This window comes from Canis lupus, chromosome 4 (assembly GCF_011100685.1).
Source record: "Canis lupus familiaris isolate Mischka breed German Shepherd chromosome 4, alternate assembly UU_Cfam_GSD_1.0, whole genome shotgun sequence".
Lineage (NCBI taxonomy): Eukaryota > Metazoa > Chordata > Mammalia > Carnivora > Canidae > Canis > Canis lupus.
Genome location: NC_049225.1, coordinates 68,640,528 through 68,657,493, shown reverse-complemented (window position 1 = coordinate 68,657,493; position 16,966 = coordinate 68,640,528). Strand labels below are relative to the sequence as shown.

The 16,966-nt window shown below is 38.9% G+C and overlaps 1 protein-coding gene across 1 annotated transcript in view; it reads right to left on the bottom strand.

Annotated features, from left to right (window-relative positions):
- The window catches only part of OXCT1 (3-oxoacid CoA-transferase 1), a 134,450-nt gene that overhangs the window by 110,245 nt on the left and 7,239 nt on the right, over nucleotides 1–16,966 (bottom strand). The window contains exons 2-4 of the mRNA XM_038535212.1: nucleotides 16,255–16,363; nucleotides 14,877–14,967; nucleotides 5,281–5,416 (exon numbers count right to left, since the gene is read on the bottom strand). Of these exons, the coding sequence (XP_038391140.1) occupies nucleotides 5,281–5,416; nucleotides 14,877–14,967; nucleotides 16,255–16,363 (336 nt within the window). The remainder of the gene's footprint in view (nucleotides 1–5,280; nucleotides 5,417–14,876; nucleotides 14,968–16,254; nucleotides 16,364–16,966) is intronic.

The window sequence follows — 16,966 nt, the reverse complement described above, 5'->3', positions numbered from 1 at the left end:
CCAGCCTTATTAAAAAGAAGAGAGAGAAGACTCAAATTAATAAAATCATGAATGAGAAAGGAGAGATCACTACCAACACCAAGGAAATACAAACAATTTTAAAAACATATTATGAACAGCTATATGCCAATAAATTAGGCAATCTAGGAGAAATGGACGCATTCCTGGAAAGCCACAAACTACCAAAACTGGAACAGGAAGAAATAGAAAACCTTAACAGGCCAATAACCAGGGAGGAAATTGAAGCAGTCATCAAAAACCTCCCAAGACACAAGAGTCCAGGGCCAGATGGCTTCCCAGGGGAATTCTATCAAACGTTTAAAGAAGAAACCATACCTATTCTCCTAAAGCTGTTTGGAAAGATAGAAAGAGATGGAGTACTTCCAAATTCGTTCTATGAGGCCAGCATCACCTTAATTCCAAAACCAGACAAAGACCCCACCAAAAAGGAAAATTAAAGACCAATATCCCTGATGAACGCAGATGCAAAAATTCTCAACAAGATACTGGCCAATAGGATCCAACAGTACATTAAGAAAATTATTCACCATGACCAAGTAGGATTTATCCCCGGGACACAAGGCTGGTTCAACACCCGTAAAACAATCAATGTGATTCATCATATCAGCAAGAGAAAAACCAAGAACCATATGATCCTCTCATTAGATGCAGAGAAAGCATTTGACAAAATACAGCATCCATTTCTGATCAAAACTCTTCAGAGTGTAGGGATAGAGGGAACATTCCTCGACATCTTAAAAGCCATCTATGAAAAGCCCACAGCAAATATCATTCTCAATGGGGAAGCACTGGGAGCCTTTCCCCTAAGATCAGGAACAAGACAGGGATGTCCACTCTCACCACTGCTGTTCAACATAGTACTGGAAGTCCTAGCCTCAGCAATCAGACAACAAAAAGACATTAAAGGCATTCAAATTGGCAAAGAAGTCAAACTCTCCCTCTTCGCCGATGACATGATACTCTACATAGAAAACCCAAAAGTCTCCACCCCAAGATTGCTAGAACTCATACAGCAATTCGGTAGCGTGGCAGAATACAAAATCAATGCCCAGAAATCAGTGGCATTTCTATACACTAACAATGAGACTGAAGAAAGAGAAATTAAGGAGTCAATCCCATTTACAATTGCACCCAAAAGCATAAGATACCTAGGAATAAACCTAACCAAAGATGTAAAGGATCTATACCCTCAAAACTATAGAACACTTCTGAAAGAAATTGAGGAAGACACAAAGAGATGGAAAAATATTCCATGCTCATGGATTGGCAGAATTAATATTGTGAAAATGTCAATGTTACCCAGGGCAATATACACGTTTAATGCAATCCCTATCAAAATACCATGGACTTTCTTCAGAGAGTTAGAACAAATTATTTTAAGATTTGTGTGGAATCAGAAAAGACCCCGAATAGCCAGGGGAATTTTAAAAAAGAAAACCATAGCTGGGGGCATCACAATGCCAGATTTCAGGTTGTACTACAAAGCTGTGGTCATCAAGACAGTGTGGTACTGGCACAAAAACAGACATATAGATCAGTGGAACAGAATAGAGAATCCAGAAGTGGACCCTGAACTTTATGGGCAACTAATATTCGATAAAGGAGGAAAGACTATCCATTGGAAGAAAGACAGTCTCTTCAATAAATGGTGCTGGGAAAATTGGACATCCACATGCAGAAGAATGAAACTAGACCACTCTCTTTCACCATACACAAAGATAAACTCAAAATGGATGAAAGATCTAAATGTGAGACAAGATTCCATCAAAATCCTAGAGAAGAACACAGGCAACACCCTTTTTGAACTCGGCCATAGTAACTTCTTGCAAGATACATCCACCAAGGCAAAAGAAACAAAAGCAAAAATGAACTATTGGGACTTCATCAAGATAAGAATCTTTTGCACAGCAAAGGATACAGTCAACAAAACTAAAAGACAACCTACAGAATGGGAGAAGATATTTGCAAATGACATATCAGATAAAGGGCTAGTTTCCAAGATCTATAAAGAACTTATTAAACTCAACACCAAAGAAACAAACAATCCAATCATGAAATGGGCAAAAGACATGAAGAGAAATCTCACAGAGGAAGACATAGACATGGCCAACATGCACATGAGAAAATGCTCTGCATCACTTGCCATCAGGGAAATACAAATCAAAACCACAATGAGATACCACCTCACACCAGTGAGAATGGGGAAAATTAACAAGGCAGGAAACCACAAATGTTGGAGAGGATGCGGAGAAAAGGGAACCCTCTTACACTGTTGGTGGGAATGTGAACTGGTGCAGCCACTCTGGAAAACTGTGTGGAGGTTCCTCAAACAGTTAAAAATAGACCTGCCCTATGACCCAGCAATTGCACTGTTGGGGATTTACCCCAAAGATACAGATGCAATGAAACGCAGGGACACCTGCACCCCGATGTTTATAGCAGCAATGGCCACGATAGCCAAACTGTGGAAGGAGCCTCGGTGTCCAACGAAAGATGAATGGATAAAGAAGATGTGGTTTATGTATACAATGGAATATTACTCAGCTATTAGAAATGACAAATACCCACCATTTGCTTCAACTTGGATAGAACTGGAGGGTATTATGCTGAGTGAAGTAAGTCAGTCGGAGAAGGACAAACATTATATGTTCTCATTCATTTGGGGAATATAAATAATAGTGAAAGGGAATATAAGGGAAGGGAGAAGAAATGTGTGGGAAATATCAGAAAGGGAGACAGAACGTAAAGACTGCTAACTCTGGGAAACGAACTAGGGGTGGTAGAAGGGGAGGAGGGCGGGGGGTGGGAGTGAATGGGTGACGGCACTGGGGGTTATTCTGTATGTTAGTAAATTGAACACCAATAAAAAATAAATTAAAAAAAATTAAAAACAGAAAAAAAATAAAATAAAAGGAGGAAAAGTATTATTTAGTTAAAATGTAATTAGTAACTAAAATTGAAATGTTGGACGAAAACTAGTAAAGATGAGAGAGATTGCAGAGCGTTTATTGTTGGAGTTCAAGTTAATGGAGCCGATGGTCCAACTACAATAAACTGTATAAGTTCCCCCTCAGTGGCATCAGTTATTCTTTAAGTTAATGATACAGAAAACCCATAAGAAAACAAGTCAGAGAGTAACTGGAGTTGAAGCTAGGTGTGATCCAACTTGTTCCGCCTTAAAGGAAGGTCTGGGGACAAGTTTGGAGAGTTCTGGAACACAGATTATAATGCGAAATTATAAGGAAGTAGTTTTGGGTTGTAGGTAAAATTTAAGAATCTTCTTGAGACCTGCAGCCCTATTGATTCTCCTGCTTATGTTGATGTGGTTAGTGCAAATAATGAATATTTTGTAGATTAATGTGGTCTCCCCTGTTCTACTGAGTAGTCACTGTGCTTGAATGAAATTTACAGACTTGATATTATAAAGGAAATTCTCCTGAAGAAGTCGGTTTTGTAGGGCAACCTGGGTGGCTCAACGGTTTAGTGCCGCCTTCAGCCCAGGGCTTGATCCTGGAGACCTGGGATTGAATCCTGTCAGGCTCCCTGCATAGAGCCTGCTTTTCCCGCTGCCTGTGTCTCTGCCTCTCTCTCTGAGTCTCTCATGAATAAACAAATAAAATCTTAAAAAAAAAAAAAAAAAAAAAGAGATGTGATTTATATGCAATAAAATACACCCACTTTGGTCACATGGTTTGATGAATTTTGGTAAATATATTACCTGTGTAACCACCAACACAATAAAAAATGTATGTCCATTGCTCCCCCCAAATAAATAAATAAATAAATAAATAAATAAAAATCTTTAAAAAAATAAAAATAAAAAAGGAACTTCCATTTTTATGCCCTCTGAAAAAATAAGGGATAATGCAAAAGATAATAGATAATAGAAGTAATTCAAAGATTAATTTTCAAAGACTCCAGAACCCAAAGGATCGCACCTGAACCTACAATGTGGAGAGGAAAAATATATGCTATGGACTAAATTGTGCCCCCTCCCATCCCAAATTCATATGTTGAAGGCCTAACCCCCAACGGGACTGTATTTTGAGACAGGGCCTTTATGGAGATCATTAAGGTTAAATGAGGTCATAAGGGTAGGGCCCTGACCCAAAAGGTTAGGGTCTTATAATAAGAGGCCCCAGAGTACTCGCACAAGGGCATCCTCTTTCTCTCTCCCTCCCCCTCCTCCCCTCTCCCAAGAATCATGTCAGCCTGTACCTTGATGTTGTACTTCCCAGTTTCCAGAACAATGAGAAACCACTCCCTCTTGTTTGAGCCACCCAGTTTGTGGAATTTTGTCATAGCAGCACAAGTAGACTAAGACAGGATACCTTTTGTTATTTTTAAAAAACTTTCAATGAAAACTGGATAAATAACAGGCACAGTGCAAAGCTATGACAAGCACAGGTGCCAACACTGCAGAGGGATTAGGTATGACCTGAGTTATGCTGTGAAGCCTCAGTAGAAAAGTTCTCCCCTGCATGCTCTCTCTAGACAAGCATTTCCTGGGAGTTAATTACTAATTTTTAAAATTCTGCTCTATCACGTTATCACCAATCTAGTGAAGTTAGTGGTAATAATTCTGTTGACAAAAAGAAAGGGGTAGGTTCAATTTCAGAGATGAAGACAGATGATGTCAAGTTAGAAGACCAATGCATATAACCTGTAGGCCCTTGTTTTACCCAAATGGCTTCAGAAAGTTTTCTCTATGACAAACTCTTGAACCAGTTAAGATGTAGAATATGAAATGAGTGGAAACTGGCTAGAGTTAACTGCAATAACTGCTTGCTTGGTAAGGACATCAAATCCCTGGAGACCTGAGCTCTGACTCCGGCACTTATTCTGTGACGTAGTCACTTTTACTCTCCATGGACTTCACCTTCCTGATGTCTCAGCAGGAGCATATTCCTCATGGTTTTCTAACTCTATGATTCATAGGAACCGACTCTTAGGACAATACTCAAGCATTTTAGCAAGTCCTACTGCACACTGCCAGCACAAGACATCCTAGTGCCAAACTTAAAAATTTATCCTGTAGCTCAGGCATTTTTACTAGAAATTCCTCCCTTTTTTTGGTGCACGGCAACAGAAAATATTAGTCCTCTAGTAATCAACAGGTGTGACCTACACACAAATTTCTTTGGCAAAATCGCATCCTCTCTGCCTTACCTCTCTTGCAAAAGAAAATCCCTAGAGAGGAAAAGGGTAAATTTTAAGGTAAGTTACTACTGTAAAAGAGGAGCAGAGAAATTTTCTTACCTGAGGTGTCAGCTCTACTTCTAATTCACCACTTAAGTACTGCCGTTCAAATTCTGCATTTTCTCCCACATACGAAGAGACCATGCGTTTTATCTGCTTGGATCGAAGTAAAAGGCCCAAGCCAAAGTTGTCAACCCTAGAAGAAAATGCAAGCAACTGCAGTCAAAGGAGCATTGGATAGAACACTAATATCCCTGACTTCCAAAAACATAAAATATTAGGAATCCCCTCTGCTGGGCATATTCTTTCCATATTCTTTCCCACCTTGCAAGGTGACTATTAATTTACAGCTGAGGAAACTAAGCTCAAAAGCCTTTCAGTGATTTCTGCCCACAGATATCCTGGGTAGTAAGTGACGTAGCTGGTATTCAAATCCACTCCAATCCTAAAAGTTGGCCTGCACCTTTCACTCTTTCCACTGCTCCCAAGTAATACTAGTGTAGAAGACAAGCAAACTGGATCTTGCCCTCTGCTATGAAAAAAAATGTAAATGCAAAGGCAATGCCACTCTAATAACCTCCACTGGCTCCAAACAGAGGAATTCATTCTGTCCTAAAAAGTGAACAAGGCATTCTCATATTTAAAAAAGAGAACAGGGAGGACCTGGGTGGCTCAATTGGTTAAGTATCTGACTCTTGATTTCAGCTCAGGTCATGATCTCAGTGTCTGTGAGATTGAGCCCCGTATCCGACTCTGTGCTCAGGGAGGAGTCTCCCTGAGATTCTCTTTCCCTCTGCTTCTACCCCTCTCATGAGAGCCCAAGCACACTCTTTGAAATAAATAAGTAAATTAAATTAGAAAAGAACAGCATACATTGGAAATACAAATCCAAATCATAAATAACTATGAACATTTTCCCTTTATCATAGATATTTAGCTGAAGATTTAAAAATGCTTAAACATTTTTAATTTAAAAAATCAGGAAATTGGGATCCCTGGGTGGCGCAGCGGTTTGGCGCCTGCCTTTGGCTCAGGGCGCGATCCAGGAGACCCGGGATAGAATCCCGCGTCGGGCTCCCAGTGCATGGAGCCTGCTTCTCCCTCTGCCTATGTCTCTGCCTCTCTCTCTCTCTCTGTGTGACTATCATAAATTAAAAAAAATAAAAAATAAAATAATAAAAAATCAGGAAATTAATCACAAATCAGTGAAAAGTTTACAGGCAGCAAGAATAATGCTGTTATCTGCTAAGTTACATGTAATACAGTTTAGTACCTCTACCTAAGTTGGAGTTCAATTCATTCTTTTTAAGATTTTTTCATTTAAGACTACATTTTTTTAGAGCAACATTAGGCTTATGACAACACTGAGAGGAAGGTACAGAGATTCCCCATATACCCTTGTTCCCACACATGCACAGCCTACCCTATTCTCAACATCACTCACCAGAGTGGTACATTTTGTTACCCAGGATAAGCCTACATTGACACATCGGAGTTCAATTTATTCTTAGAAATGGTGCATGTACTGTTGGCTTTTTTCATTAAGTGAAGGTTTCTAAGTCTGTGCCTGTTTTATTTCTATTCTTTTCCAAAGCAAAATAAATCTAGAATTTCTTTTGTTTAAAAAAGATTTTATTTATTTATTCATGAGAGACAGAGACAGAGAGAGAGGCAGAGACACAGGCAGAGGGAAAAGTACTCTCCCTGTGGGGAACCCTATGTGGGACTTGATCCCAGAACCCTGGGATCACATCCTGAGCCAAAGGCAGACACTCAACCACTAAGCCACCCAGGCGTCCCCAAACCTAGAATTTCAAGCAAAGTCAATGTGACAGATTAATAATTGACTGAATACCTTTCCACTTTATCATGCTCTTCAAGAGTTTCAAAACTACTCTAGCCACTTAAAGAAAGCAGTTCTCAGGTAATGAAGTACACTTAAGCTATAAAACTAGTTAAAAAAAATAGGGTGAAAACCACAGAGACACTACTGTAAACATGAAAGAATAAATATATATATTAAAAAAAGGAGGGGATCCCTGGGTGGCTCAGCGGTTTAGCACCTGCCTTTGGCCCAGGGCGTGATCCTGGAGTCCTGGGATCGAGTCCCACGTGGGGCTCCCTGCATGGAGCTTGCTTCTCCCTCTGCCTGTGTCTCTGCCTCTCTCTCTCTATGTCTATCATGAACAAATAAAATAAAATAAAAAATAAAAAACAAAAATAAAATAAAATAGAATAAATAAAATAAAATAAAATAAAATAAAATAAATAAAATAAATAAAATAAAATAAAATAAAATAAAATAAAATAAAATAAAATAAATAAAATAAGAAGGAACTGGGATGCCTGGGTGGCTGAGCAGTTAAGCACATCTGCCTTTGGCTCAGGGTGTGATCCTGGAGTCCCGGGATCGAGTCTCACATCGGGCTCCCTGCATGGAGCCTGCTTCTCCATCTGCCTGTGTCTCTGTCTCTTTCTGTGTCTCTCATGAATAAATAAATAAAATCTTTAAAAAAAAAAAAAAAAAGAAGGAACTACCAAGCATTGGCAAGAATACCCAGCACTCTCATACAGAAGAGGGGAATGTCAAATGATCCCAACCACATTTTTTTTAAGATTGTATTTATTTATCTGTGAGAGATGCAGAGACATAGGCAGGACTACTCTACCACAGAACAAACTATGGTGGGAGCACACAATGGAATACTCCACAGCAGTGACAAGGAATCAGCTACAACCCCTGGCAAGGATGGAGGACTCCCACATGCAAAATGTTGAGCCAAAGAACCACAAAAGAGTATTTAGTGAATTATTCCTTTTGCATGAAGTTCAAAGTCACACAAAACTAATGGATAAGATCAGAAATGAGGATAATAGTTAAGTTCAGTGGTGGGAAAGGAAAACAGTGACTCGCAGGAGTGTGAGGGAGACCTTCTAGGGTACCAGTCATGTTCCATTTAAAGAACTTGGGGCTGGTTACATAGGTCGGCAGCCTGTAAAAATCCTTCAAACTTTATATCTGTGACAGGATCATATTTTTGTGTTACTCTTTATTATATACTATGGCAAAGCATTTTTTTAAAAGATTTTATTTATTCATGAGAGACACAGAGAGAGATGCAGAGACACAGGCAGAGGGAGAAGCAGGCTCCATGCAGAAAGCCCCATGCGGGACTCCATCCCGGGACTCCAGAATCATGACCCAAGTAACATGTAACATGTAAACCTATAATTACAACAGAAGGAGAGACATGCCAAGAGAGGTCTGCATCAGGTGTAATGAGAACACTGAAGGTCGCCCAACTGAGAGGAGAAAGAGGTCCGGAAAAAGGCTCATGGAAAACGACACTTGAACAGAGCTGAAGAAAATTCTTTTGAGAGCAGTGTAGAGTGTGGAAGCAGCGAGCCAGAAACGCAGATGAGCAGCTTCACAAAGGTGCACAGTGGTCTGATGGGCTCCGTATTAAGTGTGACTGTAGTGTGGACTGGAAGCAGAAGTGAGCAAAAGAGGTAGAAGGCAGGCCAGCGTGCGACCTGTTGCGTGAGCCACACCAAGAAAGGACTATTACATCCTGAAGGATATGGGAGACCCTGTGGATAATTTTAAGTAGAAAGTAAGAGAGTGTATAATTAATTGGGAGAGATTCAGTGACAAAAGGCCGGGAGATCAGTTAAGAGGCTGGAAATTATCCAAACAGGCAAAGATGAGGGTGTGAACTAAGGTAGCCCCAATAGGAATAGAGAAATGGGACAATTCAAGTACTATTTGGGGAGAAAAAAGTCATAGGTTTGTTGCCCATCCTGATGTAGAGGCTGACCCACTCCAGAATTCTGGCTTTGGCAGTGGAACACAGTGGGAGAACGGACTAGTGGGATATTAGTCTATAATTCCTAGTGACACACCATGTTTGACCTGGAGAGGGACGGTACGGTACCCTGTGTGACAAACCATGGACATTTCTCCTAACAACCTCCTTTTCTCCCACCTTCGCTTCACTGTCCATCCTCACACTCCTCGTGCCCACAAGTGCCCATCCCCACTCAACAGACTCCTACCTCCCAGGATGTATCATTTCCAAGCCTCTAACCTAGACCAGGAGGTCCAAACACACTGAATACCTCAACGTAGTCCAGGTAACCGTCAACCATTTGCTAAACTTGTTTATAGTTCTAACCTTCCAATTCTGAATCTAATAATGTTTCTGACTCACCATGAATATAAAAGGAATGCCTACATGATTGATTCTTGCTTGTTTCAGAAGAAAACTAAAGCCCAAACAGGTATTTTCCAGGGTGTACTTGTGAAATATGCAGAGAATTCTTGGAAGATTAATAATATGCTTGTCCACTAGAGGGCTCCACATCACTACAGATTACCTGTCTCTGTTGGAAAAGTAGTTCCCCACACTTCATAAACTATGCCTTCTCACTGTTTTTTACCTACCTCTAATTAATACCTTGCCGGGCCTTCAGTTCTTCAGGTGAACAATTCCATTCTCCTAAATTCAGCGGCTCCTGCAGCCTGCCCCATCCTTCCCATCCTTGCAGATCTTTAGTAAAAAAGTAATGGAGTGATCTGTCCCTTCTCTCACACTACCAACTAGATCGGAAAATCCTGACTGTATCTTCAGAATCCATTCAGAATGGGAGTATTTCTCACTTCCTCCTGTGTGACCTACACCATCTCCTGCCTAAATATAGCCAACTCCTCTGCTTCTACTCCTGCCCCCTAAGATCCACTCACAAAATGGTGGCCAAAACGATTAAGTACAAAACAAAATATGTCCAGTCACATCTCTGCTCTGCTCAAACACTGCAATGGCATTCATCTACTCATGTAAAAGCAGAGGTCTCTAGAGCAGCCCTGCAGGGCTCCAGAGATGGGATGCTCCTGACATCTCAGACCTCATTCCTCCCACTTCCCTTCTGCTCGCTGTTCTGCTGAGCTCCTCGCTACCCCGGCAAACACACCAGGCATACTGCCCAGGGCCTTTGCACTGGCCTTTCTCTGTCTCTGAAACTCTTCCCCAGAAGAGACTCACCCCTCACTTCTTTCAAATCTCTGGTCAACTGTCCCCTCAATGAGTCCTTCCCTTATTGCCGGATTTTATACTGAAACCTGCCCCTCCACTTTCATCCTTCCAGTCCCCTTGTTTTTTTCTTTTTTTTCCATAGACTATAACATACTGGAAATTTTACTTATTTGTTATGTTTGCTATTTATTGTCTGCCTCTCCTTACACTAGCATATAAGGTCCATGAGGCAGGGAACTTGGTTTTGTTCCCCTCTGTACTCCCAACCACCTAAAAGTCTACACAACATATAGAGGTACTACACAAACACTTATGGAACATTTGTTGAATGAATTTATTACTTGATTTCACTTTCCCCCTCCTCACTGGCTCATCTGTAACAAAAAATAAAAATCACCGCATCCTTATGCTGGATATTTTCTATTTTGCCAATCTCCAGCTTGCCCTATGCTAGAACGGCTGATGTGTAGACTGAATACCTTGCCCTATGGCAAGGGATTCAGGTGTGAGAAGGATGTCAGGATTTCGATTCCCCCGACTCCCTCCTTGGCAAGCTGAAGCACACTGGACAGCCCTCTCTGTAAAGCTTACCTGCAGGTGTTGGCAGCTTCCTCCCCTCACTCTTCAGGCCTAAGGCTGCTGGTAACCGCTCTCCTGTTACTAACTCAGGGTACTTCAATACTCATGTTGTTTTCCCTCAACCTGACCTTTCCTTTAAAGAGAGTCCCTTTGGTAAACTCTCTTCAGTTACCCAATATGAGAGTACCATTGATATGCTCCGGAGCCCTATCTAAATAAAGTCATTACAATAAAATAATCCATGAGAGTGGATACAGTCCAGTTGCTTTCTGTAGTTTCAAATACTTTAAACTCCCTCCATGTATATAGGTCCATATGATACACCAGAATGTACCTGCCCAATTCACTGACTTCAGAGATTTTTCTAACTGCTCTCTCATGGATCTGTTTGGCTTTTCAACACATTTGAACTTGGCTCTGTTTAGAGATGACCTCTCTTTATTTGTTGATCTTGGCTCTGGAAACTAGCTATATTTGGCTTTGCTCTCTTTTTTGGACTAGCAACCTGGTATGGCAACCAAGCAGTGCTTAAGATGCTCAGCCCAAGCTACTCCCTGACCAGGTACAGAGTTAGTATTTATGCCTCAAAACATGCTGTTGGGTAGCTTATAATAAGAGTGTCTTTCTTGCCACATACTTCTCAATTCACATATTCAGCAAACATGCATCCCTTCTTTACTGTGGATCAGACACTGATGATACAAAAATAAAAAAGGCAAAGCCCTTACAATATAAAGAAAGAAGACAGACACATGTCATCTTTTGCAAATGAGAAACATGCCCTTTCTAACAGACGTGTATATTAAAACATCTTGCAGTTCTTTGATATCAAAGATAATTTTGATGGACTTTCAAAGAGATTACCTTGCTTGCCTTTATTTAGGAGCCAACATTTTCCTAGTACACCTAAAGAGAGATTTGACCATTCTCGTATAGTACAACAAATGCAGATTTCAAACATTTTAGTGGTTAAAAGAAGTCTAAAGCCAAGAATTAATAAAGAGATATATTCATGTAAAGCAAAACAATATTTCATGGGAGACATAAATGTTCCACAAATATTTTTCTTTTTCTGAATCTAAAATCTCATTAACTGGAAATTCTTGTCAAAACAAAATTCTAATACAAATGAATTTGCAACTATTTACCAAATTGTATTTTTCTTGTTTCTTCTCATTTTAGACATACTTAAATCTCAGTTACAGTTTATATTTACTCTGATAATAACAAGACTATCAAAAGAAAAATGGTATATTTGGATAGAGCATTAATTTATGACACAGTTATATGGAACAAGTGAATACTCCCTTCCATGAGCTGAGCAGAGAAGTTCAAGTATACATCCCAGGAAGTGGTTAGTCCTCCACTATTAGACAAAATAATCTAATCTTGGGGAAATGCTTATATCAGACAAGTTGGCCTACAGTTCTCCATTCAGAGCTGCACCTGCCTCAACAAATAATAGAGACGGCACTGCAAAGAAGCCACCTGCCTTTATCTAGTGGTTCAAAACCACTGGTGTAGGAGAAAACTGCTCATTGGGTTCTCATAAAATTCCCATAGCTGATTTACGTAATACCACATAAAAGTAATAGTACTGCAACCACCAGCACAGACACACACACACATCATCACATTGTACTTAACTAGGCTTCCACATGGAAGCTGGGCTGTCCTTGGAGCTGTCTCAATTCCCACTTTGAAGAACTATAATCTAAAATAATCTTGCCATGGTGTACCTGGGTGGCTTAGTGTTTACATGTCTGCCTTTGGCTCAGGTCGTGATCCCAGGGTCCTGGGATCAAGTCCCACATCAGGCTCCCTAAAAGGAGCCTGCTTCTCTGTCTATGTCTCTGCCTCTCTCTGTCTTTCATGAATGAATAAAAAAATCCTTAAAAAAAATAATTTTGTCATGAGGAAATGAGCGTGATTAATACATGTATTCCTCCCTTCTCTAATTTAATTCGTTGACATATATAGTTTACTGAAAAATTTTTGGTTCATACAGGTTTGTAATTTATGTAAAGTCTTTTAAAAAAATCAATGAAAAGCAGGTTTTCAATTTTTCCCACCTTCCTAATCAATCCATATCAAGTACTGATTTATCTGAGTGATCCTAGGGGAGAAGGTTTTTCTCATCAAGATAATAGTTAATACTCCACAGCAAGGTGAGTGATACCTCATGGCCAAAAGGTTGATAATCAAAAAGGAAAGAAAACAAAAACAGACAATCAGAAGTCCCTAGCTTTGGAAAATCTTCCAACACAGGCAGATCCTTCCATAAAAGGCCTTTTTCTAAATGAAAAGTATTAAGGAGGAGGAGCAGAGAAGGACAAGCAGACTCCACTCCAAGCACAGAGCCCACAGTGCTCAATCCTAGGACCCTAAAATCATGATCTGAACCAAAATCAAGAGTCAGATGCTTAACCAACTGAGCTACCCAGGTGCCCCAAGAAAGCAGGTATTACTTCTAATTTCTATTTACTCAATAATTCCAACTGTCTTTGGTTCTCCCACAAAGCAATGGTGTAAGTTTTCCTCATTTATCTGACTCTAATAGCCAAAACAAAGCCCTCATTGCTATAGACCTCTAGGGTTTAAACCCACCTAATTAAGACAATAAACTGCCAATGAGCATGTGCAAAATGCCTTCTTTGTGTTCAACGATGACTGTTATCAGTATTTACGCTATATCAAGAATTTATGTTGATTTACACCATCCCTTGTAAGCACTGAGCTATCTGGAAACAAAGTACTGATAGTCAAAAGTATTTTTAATAAATACAAAGTAAGCTCAAGTGGCACAGGATGTGTTTAAGAAATGTCAAGTGACCATGAACAAGTTACTTCTCTATTTACAAATGAGGGAACTGGAACAGATGATCTCTACAGTCCCATCCAGCTCCACTACTCTGTACTGAGCCTGAGGCTCAGCACAATGGGGAAAAGAAAACTATAAGCAAAACAATCAGTCCATAATATATATTGGAGAATGAACACAATTCAGTATACAGAGAAAAGCCAGAAGTATCCAAAGGAACTCAGAAAGGAACTCAAGGCAGATCCTGAAAAATGGGAATACTGTGGATATGCAGAGAAAAGGTGAGAAATGCAAATAACAGCTTAAATAAACTTAACAAAGGAAAATTGAGCAAAAAATTAGGATCAGGTCCATGTCCTAAATAATTATTATTTTTCTAAATTGTACTTATGATGCTTGGCTAAACTGCCAATATATAGCTAACTTTTTTTTTTTTTCAACTATACTCCACACCCAACATGGAGCCTAGTGCCTGGCTTGAACTCACCACCCTAAGATCAAGACCTGAGCTGAGATCAAGAGTCAGACACTTAGCCAACTTAGCCTCCCAGGAGCCCCTAATTTTTAATTTTTTTTTTAAAGATCTTTAAAGTCTTTCATTGTTGAGAGAGAGCTGATAATTTATCATCTTATAGAGAAGTAGCTTTTTTTCTTCATAACAGAATATATCTTGATATATATGTCATTATTAAAATGTTTTGGCTATGTTAACCATTTTGATAGGAGATCCTACTGTGCTGGTTGCATATCCTCCTTCCACCAAAACCAGCAACATTTTTAATGATTAATGATATCCTTATATATCCTATAGAATATGGCATAACTAAAAAACTTGAAACAGATTTCAAACTATTTGAAATTATCCTCTATACATAACGATCTATAATAATGTAATATAAAGAGAAGTCTCTAAATTATAAAATGCAAGATTTAAATTGAAAGTATATATATTTTAACAATATATTTAAAATTTAGAAAAATAAAAGCATATCAGATTAAGATATACATTTATGCAAATATGATTTATGTATGATTATGAAGGGTGGTATCAAAAATATTTCAAGAAATGTAACCTCCAACTTTTGAGCTTGTTAAAAACTGTCTTTTGATGCTTGTGCATATTGCTCATGAGGACAATTTTCATTTCATTCATAAATTTTATATGAATATTATAAAGAAGTGTCATCTTTTTCAAGCCACATGTTACAAATATGCACACTTACCCTGCATTGTTGCTGACTGCAGTCAGCTCTTTGACTCCAGTCTTCAGTAAGGCTCCTATGAGATTCTCTGGAATTCCACATAACCCAAAACCTGTAAGTGAAAAAGACAAACAATTTGTGAAAATGGTAACATTCTTTTAGGGAAATGTAGGTTATCTTTTTCCATAAAAAAGAAAAAAAATACAAAACACATTATTAGGTCTACTAAGCGAAATGTATAGCTGTATCTCAGCAACTCAGTAACTACCCAAATGTTTTGCACCATTAGATAGCACCAGATATAACCATCAAATCCTTAAATCATAAGAATAAAGCCAAGCTCAACCAGTTAATATGGCTACATGCTGCACATCTTGCACTTAACTACACATCTACTACTACCCAACTTTATAATTCAACCTTTTAACTTTTTTCAACATGTTTGTTTCATGTGCCTGAATAGATTTTGCAGAATCAGAAGCCTAGAACAATGACTTTTATTTCTTTATAGCTTCCACAATTTGTCAAATAGTATTGAGTTTAAAAGGAACATTCTATGACTGATCAGTTGAATGGATGAATGAATGAACAGCAGTCCTAAAAATAAGCCTAGATTCCTGGGATCAAAGCCTAGAAATAAAATAAACAAACAAAAAAAAATTATAAGAATTAGGCAGCAAATTTAATGAGTGTGAGACAGTGGTTCTAAAAGGCATTCCAGAAGCAAGTAGGTGACTCAGTTGGTTGGGCACCTGCCCTTAGCTCGAGTCATGATCCTGGGGTCCCAGGATCAAGCCCCACATCAAGCTTCCTGCTCAGCAGAGAAGTCTGCTTCTCCCTCTGCCCATTTCCCTGCTCATGCTCTCCTTTCTCTCTCAAATAAACAAAATCTTTTTAAAAAAATAAACAAAATAAATAAAAAAATAAAAGACATTCCAAACAGGGTGCAACAACAGAACCCAGAAGCTTAACAACAGATAGATGCTTATGTGCCTTCTATCTCCTAGGATGAGGAATGACAAAAGGAGTGGCTGGGTAAGAGCTAATGAGATCAGTGCAAATGTTTTAAGTTAAGTAGAATTCCCAAGGATCTAGGAGTGTTTTCAAACCTATTAATGAGATATCATCATTTAAAGCTTTGGCTTTTCAAAATAATAGAAAAAGAAACACAAAAGGAAAAAGTAAAACATTAAGTGCTAAACCTTGCTAAATTTTCAAGATGAGGACACTGATAAAATAATTATATAATATGCAATAAATTTTTATTCATAAAAATAATAATCAGCAATAAAATAATTGGCATTTCTAATCTCCACAGCTTTGCCACTCTGATTTCCCCGCTTTGCTAAAAACATAAGGACGTTACCATTACCAAAAGGAAAACAGTACTACTACTCACCACCAACCAGTATTGTTGCACCATCAGGGATGTCTTTTACAGCTTCCACTGGATCTGTATAAAATTTGGTATGGCGACGTGTGCTGGTTGAAAAGTAGCAAACACATCCCTAAAACATTTTTAAAAAATTGTAAGTGAAAATCATTTGGAGATACTATATTTTGCATGTATACCAACGTATTTGCTTTTTTACATATACAAGGATAACTTTACTATCTGCTCTTTGAAACAAAGAGTGGGGCTGCAAGCAATTCATCTTTAGAGTAACAAGGACATACTCTCTCCATAGATTATCACCGAATCCCATTGTGATCACGGTGGATGTCTTCTCTTCCATTGTATAAATGAAAACTGTGTCATATATGGCCAAAGACTGAAAGTGGATAGCTGATGAACTGGGACTCAAATTCACAATAATGATGGTATCAATCATCAGTTTCTGATAGTGAGCTAACCTTGCATTTGGTCAACAAATACTCACTGAGAACGTACTATGTGTCAATTCTGCTTCTGTTTACTGCCATCTAGTAAATATTAAGACATGACTGCTGCTCTGTAGAACATCAAATACAGTGTGACCAAAATACAAATACATACTTGGGCCCCTAACCCAATCTTAGGTCAGCAAATGCCTCCTAAGGGGACAAATAATGAACAGTACACAAAAAGACCCATTCCCCCATGGGGCTTTAGGTTTGTATTTGCTGAGTAA